Source organism: Mastomys coucha, unplaced genomic scaffold (assembly GCF_008632895.1).
Source record: "Mastomys coucha isolate ucsf_1 unplaced genomic scaffold, UCSF_Mcou_1 pScaffold16, whole genome shotgun sequence".
Classification (NCBI taxonomy): Eukaryota; Metazoa; Chordata; class Mammalia; order Rodentia; family Muridae; genus Mastomys; species Mastomys coucha.
The window spans coordinates 33,370,105-33,392,363 of record NW_022196898.1 but is presented as its reverse complement, the minus strand read 5'-3'; the positions used below and the strand labels follow the sequence as shown (position 1 = coordinate 33,392,363).

General features: G+C 46.0%; 1 protein-coding gene across 2 annotated transcripts in view; it reads left to right on the top strand.

The window, feature by feature from the left end:
- The window catches only part of Fhdc1 (FH2 domain containing 1), a 36,097-nt gene that overhangs the window by 1,038 nt on the left and 12,800 nt on the right, over positions 1-22,259 (top strand). The window contains exons 1-6 of one of the 2 annotated variants that reach the window (XM_031374218.1): positions 3-140; positions 5,026-5,663; positions 14,414-14,475; positions 15,363-15,465; positions 20,327-20,412; positions 20,503-20,603. In XM_031374218.1, coding sequence (XP_031230078.1) covers positions 5,163-5,663; positions 14,414-14,475; positions 15,363-15,465; positions 20,327-20,412; positions 20,503-20,603 — 853 coding nt within the window. In that variant the 5' untranslated portion in view covers positions 3-140; positions 5,026-5,162. Of the gene's footprint in view, positions 1-2; positions 141-5,025; positions 5,664-14,413; positions 14,476-15,362; positions 15,466-20,326; positions 20,413-20,502; positions 20,604-22,259 lie in introns of those variants that run through there. The other variant, XM_031374217.1, reaches the window with a different exon arrangement.

Genomic DNA, 22,259 nt, shown 5'->3' with positions numbered 1-22,259 from the left:
GCCTCTGAGCTAGTGAGGGGACCGCCCATTCAGAGCTCGCCTGCTGTGCCGGGATCTTGGGCTGCGCGACTGCGGGACGCTGGTGGCCTTGGGGGTCTTGAGCTAAGCGCAGTGGGAGCCGGCGGAGCCAGGGCTTTTTGGTGAGTGGATCCGCCAGAGCGAGGGGCTAAAGACCAAAAGAGGTGGTGAGGAGCAAGACTTGGGAAATAACTGCGTCCATCCTGACTAGAAAGAAATCGCGTTCTGGGTGCTCCCTCCCTACCCCATTCCGGGCAAGTTTCACAAAGACCGGGAGCTGGTGTTTAAAGAAATTCTGCTTTGAGTTGGATACTCCGCGGGCACCCTCTCTGGTCCCGGTTGTCTTCCTGGAGCTTCTGTTTCTCCGGGAGCATCCTTTGGAGCTCCTGGGCCTATTCTTCCTGGTTTGGGAACTGGGAGAGGAGAAACTGGAAATGGGCTTTCAGAAACAGGCAGCTGTGAATGTTTATTTCTGTGACGTGACAGATTAAACCTGCCGTCGTCGTCATGGGTTCTCTAGGCCGGCTGAAGTGCCAGGTCAGGCTGTGCTGCTCGCAAACTGTGTACTTCTTGATCAAGAAAGGGTTGAGGCGGAGTAGAGAGAAGAGAGCAGTTTTAAAGAAAGGCAGGAACTTTCCCCAGCCTTGTCTCTCTTTCCCCAGCTAAAAATTGTGTCTATGTAGCTTAGCCTCTAACAGTCCTCAGTTCATCAGGTGGGCGCCTGCACTTCCATCTCCAGGCTCATCCGCGACACATGTCAGGAGGCCAGAGGAAAGCCATCTGGCTCTGTGTCACTTTTTATTACTGTTGAACAGAGCGGTGCAGACCCAGCTTTGGAAAGCCCTGGTTAGAGCTAGGAGCCAGACCGCTCTTCCAGGAATCCTTAGGAACGTTTTTTGGTTTTGTTTTTTCCCTAACCCTGTGTGCTGGCTGATCATACCCTGAAGGTTACGTTCCTGATCATAGCATCCCTTACTGAAATCTGAGTTAAAAGATGCTCAAGTGAGCAGTAGTGTCCCCAGCGGGAGGGACAGTAACCCCACCTCTGATGAACCATGGTTATCATTCAGCAGACTTGAAGATGGGTTCTGTCTTCAGAAAGCCTATTGGTGACAGCTCTGCATTTAACAGCCTCCTCGCTGTAGGGGAGACATTAAATACAAGCCTGCCTCTGTTTGTCTTGGGGAGATTGATGGGATACTTGACGGTTCCCAGACAGAATCAGGGCTGATCCCATTGTCCCTGCTGCCAATGGCCAACTGTGAGAGGCAGGGGACGGTGTCAAGTGTCAGGGGTGTTTGCATCACCTGCATTTCCAGTGTCTCTGAGATTGTGCGGTGTCATCCCTATTGTGGACAGTATGGTAGAATGGTTTTGTTTTGTTTTGTTTGTTTGGTTTTTTTTGTGCGTCCTTGTCTTTAATACCACATGACTGGAAAGAGATGGGATGCCATCTGTGCCCTTCTCACCACCTCTTTAACATCGGTAGTCCTGCTAGTGTTAGTAGTAGGGATGTACTGCTTAAGTAACGGGAATAAAAGCTCTAGCATGCAGCTTACCATTGCTGGTGAACTGACTCCCTAGATGCTGTTGGCCATTATGGGAAGAGGTTGCCAGAGAAAGGGGCCAGGGACAGAGAGGTACATTCCCCTTTGTTCCTTTAACTTCTTAGAGTGACATTCTTCTCTCAGGCTGGACAATGGCCCTATCAATATCAATTGATATTGCAAAATATCAATGCAAGTTCATGTGTGTGTGTCTTCTTAACTTTTGCAAGCTTTTATCTGGTACTTCCACTGTGCACAGCACAGTACTCAAAAACAAAAGTCTTAGTCCTTTGGGGTGTAGGTGTCAGAAGACAGTGACTGGGGGTTATCACACTACCTTTGATGATTCCTCTTCTTCATTTAGTATTTCTACACAGGCACTGAGGGGCTTAATGCTACGCCTGTAAGTATCTGAGACAGAATGAATTCTTACTTTCCAGACCAGACAGTGTTTTGGTTTATTTACCCCCTGTTCTGTCTCCCCAGTGCTCAGGATCCAGTTCAGGGCTTTGAGGTAGAGGGCTTGCCTGGCATTCGTGAAGCTTGTGTTCATCTCCATCACTGGGGTGGGACGGGGGTAGGGCAGGGTGGAGAGTAATGTAGAAATGCATCCGTATTTATGGAACCGGAAGTGATTCGGAGAACCAGAAACTTTAAAAGGGCTTCTTTATGCACAGAAGAATATAAAATATGTGAGAATAAACTGCCAAAATTACCTGTGCAGTCTTGAAAAAAAAGTTCAAATGTAACTATAAACTGTAATTGATAGTGAGTCATGCCGGCTTTAGGGGTGCCAGCTATGAAGACAGCCTGGTTATGCCCCCTGATGATGATTATGAAAACTCCTTCCAAAAGCCAGTTTCATCTCTACTGAGCCAGAGGTCAGCTCAGAGACATCCTTATAACTCCACTGATTTAGAAATTACTTTGTGGTGACAGCTGAATGTACCAATGAGATTGAATTATACATGTAACATCATGAGAATGATTTTTTTTTAAGTGCCAAATTAATAGTTGGAACTGTCATTTTCTGGTCAACAGTTAAATTGTCAGGGGATGAATATATAGCTTAGTGGCAGGACACATCCTGAGCACATGGGTTGAATGCCCAGGTCCAAAGTAAATAAAGACAAGGCAGCCGAGGAGGATTGCCTGGCTGGCATGCAGAAGGGCCGGGGTTCAATCTCCCTGGCACCACAAATTAAACAAACAAACCTTGGACTGTTAACTATCTCATAAAAATATCTGTCCTATGTCATAGAGACGATTTAACATGTGGTCACTGAATTTTTTATTTGTTTGTTCTTTTTGAGACAGGGTTTCTTTGTGTAGGATAGGCTGTCCTGGACCCCATTAGTAGACCAGGCTAGCCTCGAACTCACAGAGAACCACCTGCCTCTGCCTCCTGAGTGCTGAGATTATAGGTACATGCCACCACTCCTGGCCCAGTGGTCATTGAGTATTAAAAGAGGAAAAATCTCAGAATTCACAAACTTTGGAAGCAAAGTAAAAATATTACATGTATTTCTAGCAGCCAGAACTTTGACATTTCATCTACAAACTCAAGGCATGTTTTCTTTTTAAAGTTTAACTATATGTATGAGTGTATATATGTACATGAATGCATATATATGTATGTGTATGAGTGTATATGTATATGCAAGTGCATGTGTGTGTATGTGTGTATATGTATGTACATGAGTGCATATGTGTGTGTATGAGTATATATATATAAGTACATGAGTGCATATATGTGTATATGTGTGAGTGTATATATGCATGCTTGAGTATGGATGCTTTGTGTCAGATCCCCTAGAGCTGGAGTTACAGGCTAGCCAAGCTACCTGACATGGGCACTGAGTCCTCGAAAGAACAGTATTCACTTTTAGCCACTGAGCCATCAGTGCAGAGCCCCTTCCCCCATGTGTTTTTAAGTCAAATTTATTGTTTGTGAAGATAAAGGGAAACTGAGTATATGAGCAATTATTATTAGAAATAGTTAGCTACATTCCTGTTTTGGCTCATTTTTCTTATACAAGCCCATGGAAAAGGTATTCTCTGATTTCATAGATGAAACATGCTGAAATTGAAGTGAAGTCATCCACCCTGCTCAGATTGCAGCTCAAGGAAGAGGCAGAGCTGGGCTCTGAGGGAGAAATGTTTCTACATGATCTTGCTCCCCAGGAAGTCCCGCTAGTTGTGTGTACAATAGTTCATAATGTCTGAATTAATGATATCAGGCAGTTCACATCTGTCTAAGCCAGTGTTGTGGGATCCACTCGTGTCTGCAAGTTGAGGCTCTAACAGGGATGGCATTAGTGGATAATTAGAGCCAGAGAAGTCATGCCACACACTGGGACACGTTAATGCCTTCCTTAGATTCCTGTCATTCCCTTGCTCATCGGGCTTCTTATAAGAAGAAATGAAGTTATTTTGATTCTGTTTCGAATTGAGTTAGTAATAACCAGTATAAAGCCAAAACATCTGTAGGTCTATCTAAATACAAATCTTCAAGATAAGTGAGTTGTACGAATAAGGGCTAAGAGTGTGGTAAGCTTGATAGGGGCAGTGGGTCCTTGTACATCTCCTTTGCTAACAGTATCACGGGAACAAAAGAGGTAGGTAGCAAGTTTTAGGCCTGAAGAGTAGCTTTTCTAGAATCCAAGGTGACAGCATCTGTAGGGATGATGGGAATCATTTAATGTCCTGTAATTCTGTAGAGGAGAAAATGGAAGTCTAGTGTGGTGATGTAACATGTCTGGCACACGTTCCTCTAGTTGGGGGAAGCACATCATCCTGTGGAACAGGAACATAGTGACCCTGGCTCCAGGGAAACAAGCTGGGCCATTCCTGTCTTCTTTAAGTGCCCTATCTCCCTTCTACATGGAAGATGCCTTTGACCCAGTGATCAGCGAAAACATGTCCAGACTGGAAAAAGGCAGGTCACTAAGCACCTAACGCTTCAGCAATTTGGGCAGTTTCCCCAAGGGCTGGTGTACATCGTCCAAGAAAGCCAGGAAGCTCTTGGTGAACAAGTAGTTTATTCATAAAGGGAACGCTCCTGATCTTATAGCAGGCACTGCTTCATTGATTAATGGGAGATTTCCAAACTGGTTTTATTGCTGATTCTTTGGCAGTTTTTTGTTTTGTTTTGTTTTGGGGGGGTGGTTGGTTTTTCGAGACAGGGTTTGTCTGTATAACCCTGGCTGTCCCAGAACTCACTCTATAGACCAGGCTGGTCTCGAACTCAGAAATCCGCCTGCCTCTGCCTCCCAAGTGCTGGGATTAAAGGCGTGCACCACCACCGCCCAGCCGATATGCGCTTGTTACAGTGTGCTTTAAGATGTCCTTTTGACCCAAATATCTAACCACTGTGGGCCAGCCGACCCTGGCCTCTGCAGGACAAGCTAGTATGAGAACATTGACCAGCACTGACTTTAAACTCGCTCCATCTTCGCAGGTCTGGAAGCTGACATGCAGCACGGTTGCCTTCACTTCTGGCAGCACACTTATGAGCCAAGAAGTACAGCTAGAGTTTGATGTTTGTGTCTGCTTCTCCAGGGTTAAGGAATTAGCTCCTTAGAAGGCAACAGTACTATGCATGTTATGAATTGTGTCTCCCTGGCCAGCGATAAAGAAAATGGGACTCTTGCCACAGCAGCTGCATTCATGACTGGGCAGATGTCACCCTCTGCATCTCCTCCACCACCTCCTCCACCGCCTCCACCTCCACCTTGTCCACATTCAGGGGAGGGCTTTTCCCCCTCCCCTCCTCCTCCTCTGCCACCTCCACTTCCTGGGGGACCTCCCGTCCCCCCTCCTCCTCCTCCAGGACTCCCTCCAGCTTCTTACCTGAATGGCTACAGCTCTCTGGGTAAGAAGAAACGAATGCGAAGCTTTTTCTGGAAAACCATTCCAGAGGAGCAAGTTCGAGGCAAGACCAACATCTGGACCCTAGCAGCCAAGCAGCAGCATCACTACCAGATTGACAAGAAGACCATCGAGGAGCTCTTTGGGCAGCAAGAAGACACCTCCAAGGCTTCTCTCCCCAAGAGAGGAGGAGCTTTGAATTCGTCCTTCAGAGATGCCCGAGAAGAGGTAAGACTAGGGGATGGGGGTGAGAGAACGGGAGGGGGCGGAGGCCTGTGCTCATGCTGTTCTGTGTTGGAGTTGCCTGTTTTCAGATCATTTGGTAAATTTCACTGGGAAATAAGAGCATGCAAACTAGATGTGCTCCGGAAGCCACAGAAAGGGCCCGCAGGAGGAGCTGGGGCTGAGCAGCAAGATTGTAGGGAGTGTGTGCGTGCAGGATCCTCCCAGGCCTCTCCATGGATTATGACCTCATACAGAGAACACATAAGTTGGGGCCACTTAAGTTGGCTCTGGCCTCTCAGCACCACCCTGCTGCTAGCGAATCTGCTGTCGGTTTTTCTCAGGGAGAGAAGTTCAGCTGGAACCTAGGTTTTGTAGTCTCTCCTGGGACAGAAGGCTGAGCTCCAGAACCCAGCTATCTGGGATGAGCTGCAGCCATCTGGGATCAAATGGCTTTTGCTAAGAGACTTAGGTCCTAGGCCTCCTTGGGATTCCTTCCCCTCCACAGTGTTCCCTCAGCATGTGTTTTGAGAAGGCCTCCAGGCCTCAGATCTCTGAATTAAGTCACCGCTTTTGTGGAAATGGATTTCTAAAGAGCCAAACCATCAAGCTACTTTCAGATTTTATTTGAAGTGTGTTTCCAGTTAACACTAAATGTGTTCCTCTGAAGGAGGAAACCGTTGTTAAATTACTAAACGACATATACAACTTAACTCGAATCCTGTGTTTTGTTTTGTTTTTTTAATCTGTTGTAAAGGAGCAGAGAAAATAGGTCATTGATGGAGCTGCCTAGATAAGAAATGGGCAGGGCCCTGGGGTGAAGTATTCACTCCATGCATTATTGAATTCTTGAGCCAACAGTATTGACCTCTTTTCCTGCCTTAGGAACGTGTTAACTCCTTCCACCAGGTGCCCCAAGAGCCCTTTAAGCTGGCTGTATGATCCCTCCTGAAGTTGCTAAGAGCATTTTTAAGAAATCCAGGGACCACAGGGACCACAGTTGTGACAAATGAACTGTGAAGTGAATTGGAAAAGGGAGTCATTTGGAGAAGCTACAGCATCTTCAAGTACTGGTCACAGGCTTTTCTGTCTGTCTGTCCCTTCTTCGTTTGGTCAGATGTCCTTGCAGTATTGGAAGAGGCTCAGTCATTTCCTTAGTGCCCTGGCCTTGGCCCAGCTCCCAACAGAAGTGTCTGATTGAGCAGCTGGTCATGTCTCACCCTTGTCTCCTGGTTCTCCCTGCTAGGATGGTTGGACAGGTGTGTGTAGACTTGGGGCGTATGTCCCAGAGAAGCGCCCAGAACAGAAGGGGTTCAGCTTAGTGTGCCCCTGGGCGGCAGCCCTCTGCTGAGAGAAGTAGCTTTCTCTAGGAGTTGGGAAAATTTCTAGGTGTTAAGGGCCACTTAGTGCTTTACACCTGAAAACTGAAGAGCAGGCTGGAGCCCCTGAGAGATGAAGCCAGCAGGCAGGGCTGTGCGTTGTTCTCAGTCATGACAGAGACAGAATAATCCCTACCTGGGCCAGATCCAAAGTTCAGGAGCGCATGTCTCTCTGTCCAACTTCTTCCGTCTCTGCAGCCTACATCCTAGACTTTTTTTTTTTCTTTCTTCAAATCCCTTTTTGAAAGAGTTATTTTAAGAGAGCATGTGTGTTCATTTGAGTTGAGAACTGCTCTCTCGCTCCAGTGTGTGGGTGAGGTCAGAAGACCTCTCTGTCGGTTCTTGCCTATTTTCTTCTTTGAGACAGGGTCTCTCTTGTTTACCGAAACCTAACGCCAGCTGGCCCACGAGCTTCCAGAGATTTCCCTACCTCTGCTTCCCACCTGCACGCAGGAGAGCTGGCACCAGAAACTTTGTGTTAGTGCAGCACAGTTTTCTGAACGGGTTCTGAGAATGATCAGGATGGCGGATGGTCAGGTCGTCATGCTTGTTTGACAAACACTTTACCCACTGAGCTGTCTCCCTAGCTCTAAAGAAGTAGTTTTGATTTTATAAAAGATTTACTCACTAGGTTTTTATGTGTGGGGGAGCTTTGCTTGCATGTGTGGCTGTGAACCACCCGTGTGCAGTGCCCTTGGAAGAAAGTGGAGTTAACAGATGGTTTTAAGCCACTGTGCGGGTGCTCACCAAACCCGGCTCCTCTATATGAGCAGCAAGCGCCCTTAACCACTGAACTGTCACTTTAACCCATGTTGTTGTTGCTTAGATGCTGAGAATGGGATCCAGGGCATTACAAATGCGAGGCAAGTGTTCTAATATTGAGCCCGTACCCCCAGCCCTAAATGTATATACTTCAATGTAAATTACATATAAAATGTTCTACCCTGATGGTTTCTGGTGCATTAATATTGGGGTGCACGGGCCACCATTCATCTCCAGAACTCTTTCACCCCACAAACCTGAGCTGCATACCCATTAAACAAGTGGTTCCCATTCCCCCTCCCTCTGGCCTTTGGCAGGCCCATTTTTCTTTCTGTCTCTGTGAATTTTATTGCTCCAGGTACCCCATTTGTCTTTTCACGGCTGATTTTTTTTTCGAGATAGGGTTTCTCTGTATAGCCCTGGCTGTCCTGGAACTCACTCTGTAGACCAGGCTGGCCTCAAACTCAGAAATCTGCCTGCCTCTGCCTCCCAAGTGCTGGGATTAAAGGCACGCATCACCCACCGCCCAGCTTTAGGACTGATTTATTTCTCTTAACCTGATGTCCTCAAGCTTCGTCCAAGCTGTAGCATGTGTCAGAGACAAATGCCCACAATGTCCCCTGTGCGCCTATACCACACTTTGCTATAAGTTCCTCCATCCTTGGGTAGTTGGGCTGCTCTTACTGTTTATGAATGATGCTGCTATGAGCCCCGGGGCGGAGATAGTACTTTTGACACGTATGGGTCTGACTCCAAGAGATAGCATGTTAAAAACTTAACATGGCTGAGTGCCAAGAGCTGATCCAGCCCGTCAGCTCTTCACTATGCAAGAATAAGGAGTTTAGATTGGTCCTCTGAAGTTCATGCTAGTTGACATTGCCACCTAAGAGATTATTGGGGGCTATTTTTGATTTTCTACATTACCTTCAGCATGACTGGAAGTATTAAAAGTGTCTTTCTTGTGGCAATAGCCTGGCATGTGCCATTTTCTTTCCTGAGTAGAACTTCTCCTATAGAAGCTATAGTTCAGCAGGGCTACACTCTGACAAAGATCAGCCATAAATCTTCCAGCTCACCCAGCAGTGAGTGGAGTCCAGGGTCAAAAGCAATAGTCTTCACCCTCTGTCCGAGTGCCCCAGAGAACATGCTGAGCTGGGTGTTCCTCAGAGGGCCTGCCCCTGAACCCAGACAATGGGCCAGAATTCTGGAGGTTCAGACGTGCAGAGGAGCAGGTGGGGTCCCTTGTTGTATCCTAACCTCGCACAGAAATGGCCCGATATTATATGATTGGCTTTTTGTTTTAAAGGGCTTATAGCACATTACTAGAAAGTTCCATTGTGCTCCAGAGGAAGAATTTGCTGGGGGGTAGGGAAGATGTTGGTTTCAGAATGCCAGGCATGGTGAGGGCAGCACTTAAAATAGTAAATTGGGGGAAGGAGGTTATGAAACGCTGCCGTCCTTGTATCCTTGTTACTGAAAATTAACTTGGAAGATCACAGATGTGATGGTGCCATAGTAATTAAGTGGTAATAAAGCAATTGGAGATATACTGATACAGGCTGAGCTCCTACTAAAAGGCTCAGCTCAGATTTCCTTTCGCAGTCCACCAATGCCATCCATGAGACACTGTCACATTCCTGTCCATCCATTCCAGATGTCCCAAGTCCTCAACACTGGTGTGGTTGTCTCTGTCTCCAAACACTGGTCTTAGTTAGATTTCTGTCTCCCTTTATAATCTGAGCAATACTTTTAAACATATTTTATAGTTTTAATGTTTATTTATTTATTGTATGTGTTTGCTCGTCTGTGTGTGCACCACATACAAACAGGATCACTCAGAGGCCAGAAGAGGGATTCAGACCCCTGGAACGGAGCTACCATGTGGGTGCTGGGAACTGAACCTGGGTCCTCTGCTAGAGCAATAAGTGTTCTTAACCACTGAGCTATCTCTATAGTCCCCTTTCGTGACTCTTAAGGATAATGATATGGTTTATGATTTATCAAGTTAGTGAACTCTAAAGAAAATGAAAGCAGAAGCAAGCAGAACAGATCCAGGGTGAAGGATCCATCTTTCTAGATGAGGACCGATCAGAATGGGGCTCAACAGATGTCATTCACCCGGGGTGGCTGGGTGGCACCAAGTGAATGTTCACTGAGTATAATGGTGGGCCAGAAGAAGATGACAGGAGTGAGAGGAAGAGAGAAGAGGAGGAGCTAGGAGCAGGGAGGGAGGCTACAAGAATGATGGCTCTTTCTAGATCTCTGAGCAACGCTGCTTCATCCTCCCACGCCCTCATTTGGGAACCAGTCATTCTGTAATCATGATTACATTCCCATTACATCCTGAGATTCTGGGACGTGCTCACAATCCAGAACTGTAGATCTAGTTAGTGTGTGTGGATTAAAACAATACATGCACTTCAGCTTGCTTGCTTTCTCCCCCCCCCCCCAACCCCATAAAATAAGGGGTTCCAATATCTGGCCCACCAAAGCTAAAACAATGGAGAATGGAGTGAGAGACCAAAATGACATGAGGCCTGTACTGAAAGGAAGATTTAAAATTGTTTGGATTTTCAGGTTTTAAATAGGATGAAAATAGCCAATTAGCCACTGGTTCAGGTGACCAACATATATGAGGATGCCCCCTTTGACACAGTGAAATGAAAGTGGTTTATAGAGCTGAGATTTAGCTCAAGAGCAGAGACCTTACTTAGCAACACTAAGGCCAGCATTCAACACCAGCACCAGGAAATCAAAACCCAAAGCACACCTGCAAGGAAACACATCAAGGGAATTAAAGGTTTATTCCTTCCACCTTGAAAACACACTAAATGAAACAAGCCCACCAGGCAGAGGAATTCTAATTCTGCCTCTACGAGGGACCTAAAGGCCTGGAGAGATAGGTTAGTCAAGAAAGCTCTCGTGTTAAAAGCATGAGGACCTGAGTTCAATCCCCAGGACCCACATGAAGATGCAGAGTGTGGTGGTACATGCTTGTAATCCTAACGCTGGCGAGGTGGAGACAGTTGGATCTCTGGGGCTCACCGGCTTGTCAGTCTAGCCTAGCTGGTGACTTCTAGGCCAATGACAGACTGTGTCTCAAAGGAGGTGAGCAGTGTTCCTACAGATGACTCAGTTGCTTTGAGGTCTACACATGTGCATACCAGTGCACCTAAACACACACACACATGCACACAACTTAAAAAGTAGAAAAAGTGGATGGAAATCTCATGGAGGTAGAAAGTACCAGCCAGGGCCATTGGCTAGGGTGGGGTGTGGTAACTGCAGTTTAGTGGATTCAGGGCTTCGGTCTCAAAAGGTGTGATGTGAACACTTTGGAGCTGGATGGCGTCATGGTACCATGTGGACACACATAATGCCACCAAGTTGTACACTAGAGATGGTCCCAATACTAAGTATGTATAGCATCCTACAACTGAAACAAGTGTCTCCTTGTGAAGGATACGAGAGGCAGACTTTGTATCAGAGTGATGCTAAGGAAGAATGTAAGAACTGTGGGGCTGGTGGGTTAGCACAGTTGTAGGGCTCTTGTCTTGAATGACATGCCAGGCCTTGGGTTCTTCCCCTGTAGAGAGAATGGGGACAAAGACAGACCTGGTACAGGTGGCACGGAGCTGGAGAGCAAGGTGACAGTGGTCATGGCTGGGTTGGCACATCCTGGATTTGGCACTTTGTCTTCTCTAACTTAGCTTTTACAGCCTACTGGGACTTTTGTCAAATGCCACTGTGTGTGTGGTTCCAGCACACCACAGCCAGTCCTAAAGGGCTTTGCAGCCGAAACCCTAGCTCTGTGGCAGCCAGAGTTTGGGAAGTGAGATAAGCTCCTTACATGGGCAGTGATAACCCTCTTTTGAAGGGCTTTAACAAATACCTTTATAGCTGTTATAAGGATCCCGTTTGATAAGACAGCAGAATCAGTCACTAGGTAAATCTGAGGGTGCCAGAGAGCAGGCGCTGTCCTGAAGTGCTATCGTTTGTCTCTTGTTCCTTGTTTGGGTGAAGTGCTGGCCTTTTGTTTTCTTGGTAAGCTGATCAGTCATGACCAGCCCAGGCTTTTCCTTAGGGACTGGCTGACTGTGACCAATTTGAGAAACTGCTTCTGCTGTGGGGACATCTCCTGCAAGCTGGAGCTGACCTTGACTTGAACATGTTGGCTACCCCTTTGGGGGGGCTTGGGCTCCTGGGAGCTGGTCTATCTGGTGAGAACGTGAAATCACCTGGCATCCACACTAACAACTCCAGGGATGCCCCGTCGACTTGGCCAGACTGTGATTGGTTGCTTTTCACAGACCTGCCGGGGTTTCTGGAGAGACCTCCTGACCTTGGTGTGGGAGGAGGCTACATTTACTGATCCCATGGGAGACCCACCAGTACTAAACTCACAGGAAGCAGAGGAGGGAAGAATCAGAGAGAACCAGGCTAATGCTCTGTGCCAACACTGCTTTGGGGGAAGCCACAAGATGACACTTCTGAGGCGCAGTTTCCTTATCTGTCAAATAGGGATAATAAGAGTAATTTCTCCCTTGCTTTCCAGCAGCGGTGGCTATGGACCTATGCCAAGTTTTCAGAGCCCCAGAGGGTGGAAGGGTGAACAGGATGAGGGTGGAGTTGGAAGTGGGAGGCGGGGGCAGGGGAAGGATGCTGCAGTCCCGGGTTAAGCGTAACAAGAGGTGGCAATTTAGTGAGAGAATTATACAACAGGCTTGTTTCCATTCTAGGTAGACATGGATACAACAACTGTATCGGTGTACATCTTAGTACTTGTGGCCTTTTAATTTACAAGTTTTAACTAGCAGTTTTCTGTCTGAATACATTGAGATTCCCCATTCCAGTGGGAGTGCTTCTCTTTAGAGTGTTAAGTTTCACAGGCTTTATTTATTCCCCTCTCTTTCTCTTCCTTCACACTGAACTTGAACCGAAGTCCCAGGGTAGGATTCCTGTGCGGAGGATGCCCTGTCGGCCTGGAAGCTTATTTTATGGCTGGCAGGTGATTGTGTTGACATCAAATAAACCCATAGGTTAGTAAATAATGAGATTATTTAAGATTAGTCTTCAAAAGGAGACAACTAGACCTTGTAAAAATTTAACCTTCCAGCCAGGAAGTGACATTAACGGTCTTGCTGTTGCTTACAAAGTTGAATGGACCCTGAGATGGAGAACTCGGTCTGAAATGTGACTCCCTTTTGTTCTCCATGAGTCTCTGTCGGTCTCTACTTCATCTAGCCTCCCTTACCAGAAGACAAATGGGAAAGAGTAGTTTTCTGTCATCTTCTAGCCTCTCTTCTGAATGTTCGCTTCCAAAGGCAAAGATAACTTCTCAGCAAACCCCCAGAGGTTCTAATCTACCATTTAGTAAAATCTTCTTAAATTATTGTTTCTGAATATTTAAAACTTACTACAGCCTAGGCTGGGTTTTGATGGTACAATAGGATCGTTATACTAATATCTGTTAAATCAGAAGATGCCATGTATCGCCCGGCCCGGTGGTGCACACCTTAAACCCCAGCAGGTAGATCTTTGGGATTTTGTGAGTAGCCTGGTTTCCTCAGTCAAACCATATAATTATATACATTATAAAGTACCTTCTAACCCAGAGACAGAAAAATAATGTAAGGGAAAATGTATGCATCTGAGACTTCTTGGCAAAAGAAAAATGTTTTTAAAAACTTCTGAACAAACAAAATGTAAAATACTTTTTTTTTTTGAGACAGTCTCTGACTGGCCTTGAACTTCTGGTAACCCTCCTGCCCCAGCCTCATGAGTGTTCAGGTCTCAGGCACATATCACTGGTGGCTACGCTACTTCCTTACTTTCTCCTAAATGAGTGATTTATGTCTGTCAGTCAGACCTAAGCCCAACCTCAGCAGAATCACTGCTTTATTCTGCCACTTCAGTTCTCATTTGATAAGTATGGGCTGTATGTAAAAGAAACTTTTAAATCAAAACAAAACATCTGTTTGAATGTATATACTAGTATAGTGAACATATATCTTGTGTATTGTTTTGGGACTAGAACCCAGGGCCTTGCGAATGCTAGATAAGTGCTCTAATTCAAGAATGACTTTGAGGGTTGGGGCTGTATGGCTATTGTCATATAGACCTGGCTGGTCTCCAACTCACTCTGTAGCTTAGGCTAGCCTTGAACCGCTCCTCTTCCCTCTGTCTTTTGTGCTAGGATGACAGGTGTGTGCCTCCACACCTCGTGCTGTGTGTCATTTTTACTGCTAGGGAAGGACAATAAAAATTTTCATAAAACTATATTAGGAGCATGTGTTAATTACCATATTTACATATTAGAAATTGTTCCTTTGTATATCAGAATTATACTTTGACAGGGTTTTAACTTTCTTGCTTCCTCCAGCTACTTTTCTTTTATTTTTCTTTAGTTATTTTGTTGTTTTGAGACAGGGTATCTCTGTGTGGCTCTGGCTGTGATATACTAGAATTCTCTCTGTAGACCAGACTGAGCCGGAACTCAGAGATCCTTTTGCCTCTGCCCCCCAAGCACTGAGATTAAGGGCGTGCGCCACCACTGCCTGGACTGGGCTGTTTTTATTTATATTTAAAACATCTCATGCATCTGTTTCTTTCCAGATTACTGTCTTGGATGCAAAGCGAAGTATGAACATCGGCATATTTCTTAAGCAGTTTAAAAAGTAAGATTTTTTGCGTGTCTGGAATTGTAGCTATATCCATGCTATGAAGGTGTGACTGAGCTGAAATTCAGATTGTAATCTTAGCTAGGGACATTCCGTACTCCTCCATGTCTTCCTCGGACCTGTGACTCTGTGGCCTACAGGTGTCTGTCTTTGCTGTGAGCTCACAATCTTGAAATGAGGAAGAAAGGCCCTGCAGTATCCACTGCAGGCTTGTATATCAAGAAAGTGTGTGTGCGTGTGTGTGTTGTGTGTGTCTGTGTGTCTGTGTCTCTGTGTGTCTATATGTATGTATCTGTGTGTATGTGTGTATGTATGTTAAATTCTTTAACGATATCATATACATATATACAAGGTTAGGGTATTTGATCCCTTATTACTCTCATCCCTGCTGCCCCTGAAAATGTTCTCCCTAACAAACTAACAAGTCCAACTCTATTTTGATGTCTTTTTTTTTTTTAACCTACTGAGTTTAAATATGGTTCTTGACATGAGTGGAGGGGTCATTTACAGGAACACAGGCAACTTGTCAGTGGCTGTACTGCTGAGGAAAATGGCACCAGTCCCAGGACCCACTCTTTGTTCATTGTGCCTCAGACAGGCTTGAGGCCTCCTGAGCCCCTCCTCAAGGAAAGTTTTCACCCATCCTCCCCTAAAGATCCCAGCGGCTGGGCTGGTGCTACTCTCTGCCTTCCTGGGATTCCTGGGGACTTTTTCTGGAGGAGGGAGCCTTAGAGTGGTTTTCAGTAGTGGCACTGGTAGGTCCTTTGGACCAGGAAGAAGCAAGCAGAAGAGAAGGTGGGGGGAGGGGGGTGTGATTTAGTTTCCATTGGCTTGTGTCCCTGTTGGCCCGGCAGGCAGCGAATGCAATTCTGTATCTTTTCAAGGTCTCCTCAGTCCATCGTAGAGGATATCTATCAAGGAAAGAGTGAGCATTACGGTTCAGAGACGCTTCGAGAAATCCTTAAGCTTTTGCCAGAGTCAGAAGAGGTAAGGAACTTGACACGCTGAGTTTTGGGCGTTTGGAGTGGGGCACAAAGCTGTATGTTCTACTGAGTGTCAAAGGCCCTGGACGAAGGGTACTGTCCTTCCCAGGATCAGAAGGGTCTCATGTCAAAGTAAAAGGTGACAGACAGTCTGACAGAAAGAGCCAGGCTTATAGTGTCTGTTCACATGGAGCGGTGCTGGAACCGAGAAGCTCGGGCAAAGTTCTGAACACCTGCGAACTTTAGAGTCCTCACCTATAAAATGAGGACAATAGCCCTTAGATCCTGGGTTCCCGGAATGACTAAGCCCTGCTTCTGCAGCCAGCATGGTACTTGGCACACAGGAGCTCAATAAATTTTAGTTTTCTCTTCCATCATCTTAACATTTGACCTTTGCTTAGAGTGAACCCAGGTTATAATTCCCACACCTTGGGGTATTTTTGTTTGTTTGTTCTTTGGGGTGTTTGTTTGTTTGTTTGTTTCAAAAAGGAAAAGAAAAGCAGTTTTGGATAAAGAGACTATAACTGTCGGTGAGTATTAGCATAGGACGTTCTAACCGACTGGCACTGTAAGAAAAACAAATAAAGAGGGTAAGTGTCTCTCAAATCCTGCCCAAAAGTCTTGACACTCCTGACACAAACCCCGTTCCCAGACATCATTTATGGAAGTTGACTTTAATGCCATCAATAACAGGAGGGATAGAATTTTTTTTTTCTTTTATGTTGACTGGTATTAAGTTCACAGTGGATATTAGTGGGTAACTGGAGACTCTAGTTATATTCATATATATCTGATATATATCTGATAATGGGGCACACTCTTTCTCTGCCCCAGATTTTGTTTACAAATGAAGTGTAATTTACTTAAGCCCAGATTAATTAATGACATTCTTGTAATTGAAGAGTCTTAAAGACCAATGGTCCGCTCTCTTTTTTTCCTGTATGAAGAATGAGGGTTTAAGAATCTTTGCTAGGGTGAGTAGGGCCTAATTAATTTGTGTTTAGAAAAGATTACTTGCTTTCAGCTCAGAGTGCCGGCCTAGCACGCAATGCAGCCCTGGATCTGAGTAGGTTTGAAACTGTATTCCTGCATGGCGTCTTTCCTGACCCTCCTTAAGGTTGTTCTGGGTGCTCAGCCCTAATTGAACTCATCATTTTTAAAAAGAAATCATCAAACTTGGCAGTGCAGGTGGAAGCGCTCATGAGGCTCCTCATAGTTTAACTGAGGCCCCAGAGAGAGGCTGCCAGCTTCGTGCTGCGACGCACTGGGAGACACTGTTTGCTTAATATTTGTATCTTTCATGTCCAGTTCAAACATGAAATGAAACTAGAAAACACAGCTTAGTTTTTCTGAAGAGCAAATAGCTGTCAAAGAGCCTCTATTTAAAAGATCCTTTTTCTGGAGCGGAGACTGTACAGGGGTGGTGGGGGTGGGGCAAGTGAGGCAGAAGCACCTAAGAGCTAGCCTGGTCTCCCTGGGTCTCCCAGTTCCAGTTAGTGAGCTAATTGCAAAGAAGCCTGGGATAGGACCCCTGAGGTGGCCTTGTATGCCCTGACTGCAGGCCAGAGCACACATACACACACTCCTGTGCAGGGTCATCCTCTGTCTATTCATGTGAAAGGCCTGTCCCTGCCGTGTTTACATTACTGACTCTTGGCTGCAGCTCACCACACCCTCTATACTCAACTTCAGCAGAAACACCCACCAGGCCATCCCTCGTGGAGCTGCCGCTGCCGGGTGTCCAAGGGGCTGCAGGGGAAACAGAAGCTGCCATAGGAATGCCCTGTGGTGGCCCACGCCTTTAGTCCCAGCACTTGGGAGGCAGAGGCCTTATTTGCAAATCGCATCATCGATTCTCACGGGTTAGACCGGTGTCTCAGGGTTGCCGGGTGATACAAGAGGGGTGGACTTGAACCCTAGTTTCTTTGACCCTGAGCAGTTCTTTCTGTTGCCCTCTGCTACCTTTCCTTGGAGGAAGGAAGGGCAAAGGTTGTCAAAACCGTACGCCTCACACCACGTGGTCTGGCAGCCTTTCATCACCTCTGCTATCGCAGCCGTGGTGTGAGCAAGTGTCATTCGAACCCTCCTGTAACCTTATCAGCATGCTGACAAATATGAGCGGAAACAGCCGATTTAGCTCCTGCCGGCCTCCTCAGCTGACAGGCCAGCCCAAGCCAAGGGTAATTTGTCATCAGGAATGTCTCTGCCCTTCACCACTTATCCTTTATGTGGCCTGTTCGTTCATCTTCTAGTTTGTGGCTAACCCATGCAGAGGAAGAGCTGCTTCGTCCTCCCCCGCACCCCCCATAAAAGTTCGAGTTGTGTTTTTGTCTACCAGTAATTCCCATGCCAGGGATGAGGGCGAGAAGGCTCCATTGACCCAGGAACACAGCTGGAAGGTGCTAGTTGAGTTGCCTGCTCTGGTCCCTGGTGGACATTCCCCCTACCCCATATTGAGGAAGAAACCCTGGGGCTTCCCAAATGCTGGAGCAGCCCTTTGTCACTGAGCACACCCTCTTCCCTCGCTTTTTAGTTGCTTGGGCCCTGCCTCTTCTGTAGGTAGCGTGTTTGCAAGAAGTCCTGCCTCTCTAAGGCTGTGCCAGTAGAGTGAGGCAGGAGGAAGAGGCTGCCATTTGGCCTTGTGAATCTTAAGAGCATTTTCTGGCTTTTACAACACACACCACAGGGCACAACAGGGGTCATAATGAGAGGCCCTTGGCTCAGCCAGCAAAATTACGCCTAACAGTGTTTAAGGCGTGGTTTTTGATAATGACGAGAATGCATAATAATTACAGTTTGCTCACCTCTCCTCTTGCCTCTCCACCACTGGGAAGGCACTGTAATCCCTCTTAATGAATACAAGGCTTGCTGGGAACTCACATGAAGAACTATATACACAACATTTAAATTTCTGTCTTCCATCTCCTTTCCTTTAAGATCTATAAACAGTTTTGGCCTTCTGCATAAGTGAAGGAGATTAATCCTTGCTCTGTCATAGTTTAGCGTGTGTTTGGGAGAAGTACTTAAAGTTTACTTAGTGTGGCCCATTCTTGTGCAGCAGCCTGAAATTCATGCTGTTTTCCTAAGCTTTGCACACAGTGAGCAGAGGGTCTTCTGAAAGGTGCAGCCTCACTCTGCCCTGCCCATATATAGTGAACTGTTTATTCAACTCTGCTCCAGGAGAATCAGAATCCAGCCTAGGGCTGTCTCTGCTCACAAGCCAGGCACTCGCTCAGGTTGAGCTAAACCGGAAGTGTCCGTGTGTGTGTGTGTGTGTGTGTGTGTGTGTGTGTGTGTGTGTGTGTGTGTACACGTGTGTGTAGACATCTTAATTTATGGAAATGTGATCTTCATACTGTATTGACTATTTACCTTGTCTTTTCATAAGGCAAGTCATTTTTATGTATCTTGCTTTAAACTAAGCTCATTACTTGTACATATTGATGGGGTTGGTTCTGTATCATCTGCATGACAGCATGTGCTGATCAAATCCAGCTCTCTTCGTCCACGTCCTCCCTTCCCTGGACAAGCTTCCTAATTTCCATTCTACAATCAGGACATTTCTTGGCTTCTGTATAGGACAGACAGTATCCAGTGCGTGCTGTTCAGTAGCAGGCTGACTCTGTTTACCGAAATGCTGTCTGGTTCCATCCATTCTGTTATGACAGACTCTCATCTATACATGAGTGATACTCCACAAAGTATAACTTTGTCGTTTCTTTTCCTATCACCTGCTGATCGGCATCTAGGCCTGTTCTACAGCTTAGCTGCATCATAGGCAGACATCTTAACATCTGTTGTTCAGCTGAAGCTTTTTTTCCTTCTTACTACCTGCTGGAGAGCCAACCTGTACTCACTCCAGTAGCGTAGTCCAGGCTGGGTTGTAGCCCAGCAAAAGGACATGTTACCCATGCCCTGGCCCTGGGTTTTATCTCCTAACACTGGGGGTGGGAGGTGAGGAGGAGCCAAGCAAGATGATACAAATCTGAAATCCTAGCATTCAGAAGGCTGAGGCGAGAACAACAAAAGTTTGAAGTTAGCTTAGGTTAAATAGCAAAACCCTACACAGAAACAACAGTTGAGTTGCTTAGATCCACAGCCTGTTGCCTTGTCCGGAAAGAAATTAGTAAAGGGGAGAAAATGAGTTTATTTAGTTTGACCACGAAGAGAAAAAAATAAAAAGACCTGATTTTTCTCCCCACTGGTGCCCTAGACTCTCTTGGACTTTATAGAAAGCCAAGAGGCAGAGGCCAGAAAATGTGTACACTTAGCTGGGAGCGTTACCCGCCCTTTCCTCAGGGAAAACAAGGTTGCCTCCTTGTTTTTACTAGACTGCTAGATGTGGAGGTCACTAGGGTGCCTTTAGAATTTAGAAAATCTCCTCCATCAGTCCACTGGGTTCTCCTTCAGCATGCGCCAAGCATCCAGCACCTATCGGGGTTGTAACTGACTTTAATGCTACAGTTTTGTTTTCTTGTTATTTTTAAACTATTCACTTTGGATTAAAGCCATGGTGCTAAAAAAGCACCATCTAGGGGTTTCTCCACGAACATGAGCCCCGGCCACAGCATTTACCAGTGCAGCAGTAGACCTGGGCTTGGGACTCCATGGTAGAATGCTGGGCTAGTGTGCTCAGGGTCCTGGGCCCATGCCCAGATATAAAGGATAGATAAGCAAGCCACAAAGAAACACCACCATTGCTGTGGATTTCCTTCTCTTTCTCTCAGCTCTACCTTTATATTTCTCATTGAAACATTATTGTCTTAGAATGATTCTAAGATGAAATGCAATCTTAAATTTTAATTGACGATTTTTTTAATTGGGATTTTTTTTTTGTCCTCTCCCCTTTTCTTTTTGTCTTTTAGGTAAAGAAGTTAAAGACATTTCACGGTGATGTGTCCAAGCTCTCGCTGGCAGATTCCTTTCTGTACTGCTTGATTCAGGTGCCAAAGTAAGGACGCAGTCCCTGGTCGCTGTCCTCTGTGGAGCGGGGTTGCTGCTGGCTTTAAGACTGCAGCTCGACTATCTTCTTGTTTTTCAGCTATTCACTTCGGATCGAAGCCATGGTGCTAAAAAAGGAGTTCTTGCCATCCTGCTCTTCTCTGTACAAAGACATAAGGATTCTGAGAGCTGCTACGAAAGGTAACTGGATATGTGCTTTCCACAGTTCCTTAGTTTTTGTCAATTTTGATAGTTGTTTATCTTTTTTTTAAAAAAAAAAATTCAGAAATGGAAAGTCCCATTTTTGGATCACCTAAGAAGGAGATAGGTATAAGAAGGAGTGAGCAGTGCAAGTAGTGAACATTAATTTGCATATTATCTTTCCATGGAAGAACGTCTCTTTCATCTCAGGCTTCAGGGTAAACTTTGCAAGTCACAGCCTGCCCCGCTTCTCTGCATGGCTAACTTTCCGTGGTGTGTCTATGTGTGTTGTGTAGATGGTATGTGGTGTGTGCAGTGTGAATGTGTGTATGTATGTAACGTCTGTGGCATGTGGTATAGTGTGTGTTGTGGATATGTTCTAAAGGTGTTTGCATTATGCTTACGTGTGGTGTTTGTGGTATGTAGTATGCATTGCACGTACTCTCTATTGTGTATGTGTGTGGAGCCTGGTATATAGGATGAGGGGTGTGGTTTTGGAGAGTGTGTGTAGTGTGTACATATGTGTGGTACACCTCCCTGGACTGTCTATGTCTTCCTTTCTCTGGCCTCTGTTGACTGGGACTGATCTTCCAAAAGCAGGCAGGCCTCCGATCCAGGCTGCATGTAGCATTGTGTCTCTCTCTGCCGGGGCTTCTGAGTTCTCTGTTCTGTGGGTTCTCCCACCTACCGTCCCTCTGGACCCCAGCATCTGAAGGTCTGTTAAGTCTGAGTTAGCCAATCCTTTCACCTCTTGTAACAGCTAAACTCTTCTTGTCCAGCCTCCTGCTCTGCCTCTTAGGCCTGAGACCTTTGTCCCTGGCATTTTGTGTGTCTCTAGAGTGTATGTGGCCCTGCAGCTCCCTGGCTCTCACTACCTGGCACAGGCAGGTATACCCTCCTTCCCATCTTCAGCTCTCCAGCCTTCAGCAGAGCCTGCCTGGCTCCCTCACAGTTTACCTCTCTGCTTGTTTTTCTGGAACCGTCTGTTCCTATTTGGTGGCTCCTGCCTGTGCCGAGAGGAAAGCTTTCGCTCTGCCCACCACGGTTTCTTCAAGTTAGAGCAGCGTTAAGAAAGAGAAGGACATTTTCTTCTTTCAATATGGAGGCCTCTTCCAGTTCCTCCCATTCTGAGGCTATTTGTTGCAGCAATGGTGAAAGGACTGAGTTTCCTGTTCACGCAGCCATGGGCGAGCTTGTTTTGGTATTGAGCAATATAAATTTGTGGGCACGGAGGAAACGTTTCTTATCTGCGTAACCTTCCCAAACTGGCCTTCTCAGATAACAAAACACAGGCACGGATCCAAATGTCATGTTTTGAAAGTAAGACCAGACTTAGTGGAGACTAGTGACCTACAAATATTGTAGGTGACATTTTATTACCAATACTGTCATTTTAACAGCCGAGTGTTTGCTTTAGCTTTCCAAATACATAGTTTTAATTGTGTTTCTTTCTAGACATTTATAAGAGATTCTGTGTAAATGAAGAATTTGTTTGCCAATGTGTTACCATACGTTCCCTCTTAGAACCTTCAGGCAATCCGGATGAAATGTGCTTTGAATAAAATGGAAAGCCGTTTCGGGTAGCAGGGGCCTGAGGGCTGGTGGTTGTCAAGTTATTTACATGACGTCCCAGCTTGCTTTTTTTTTTTTTCTTAA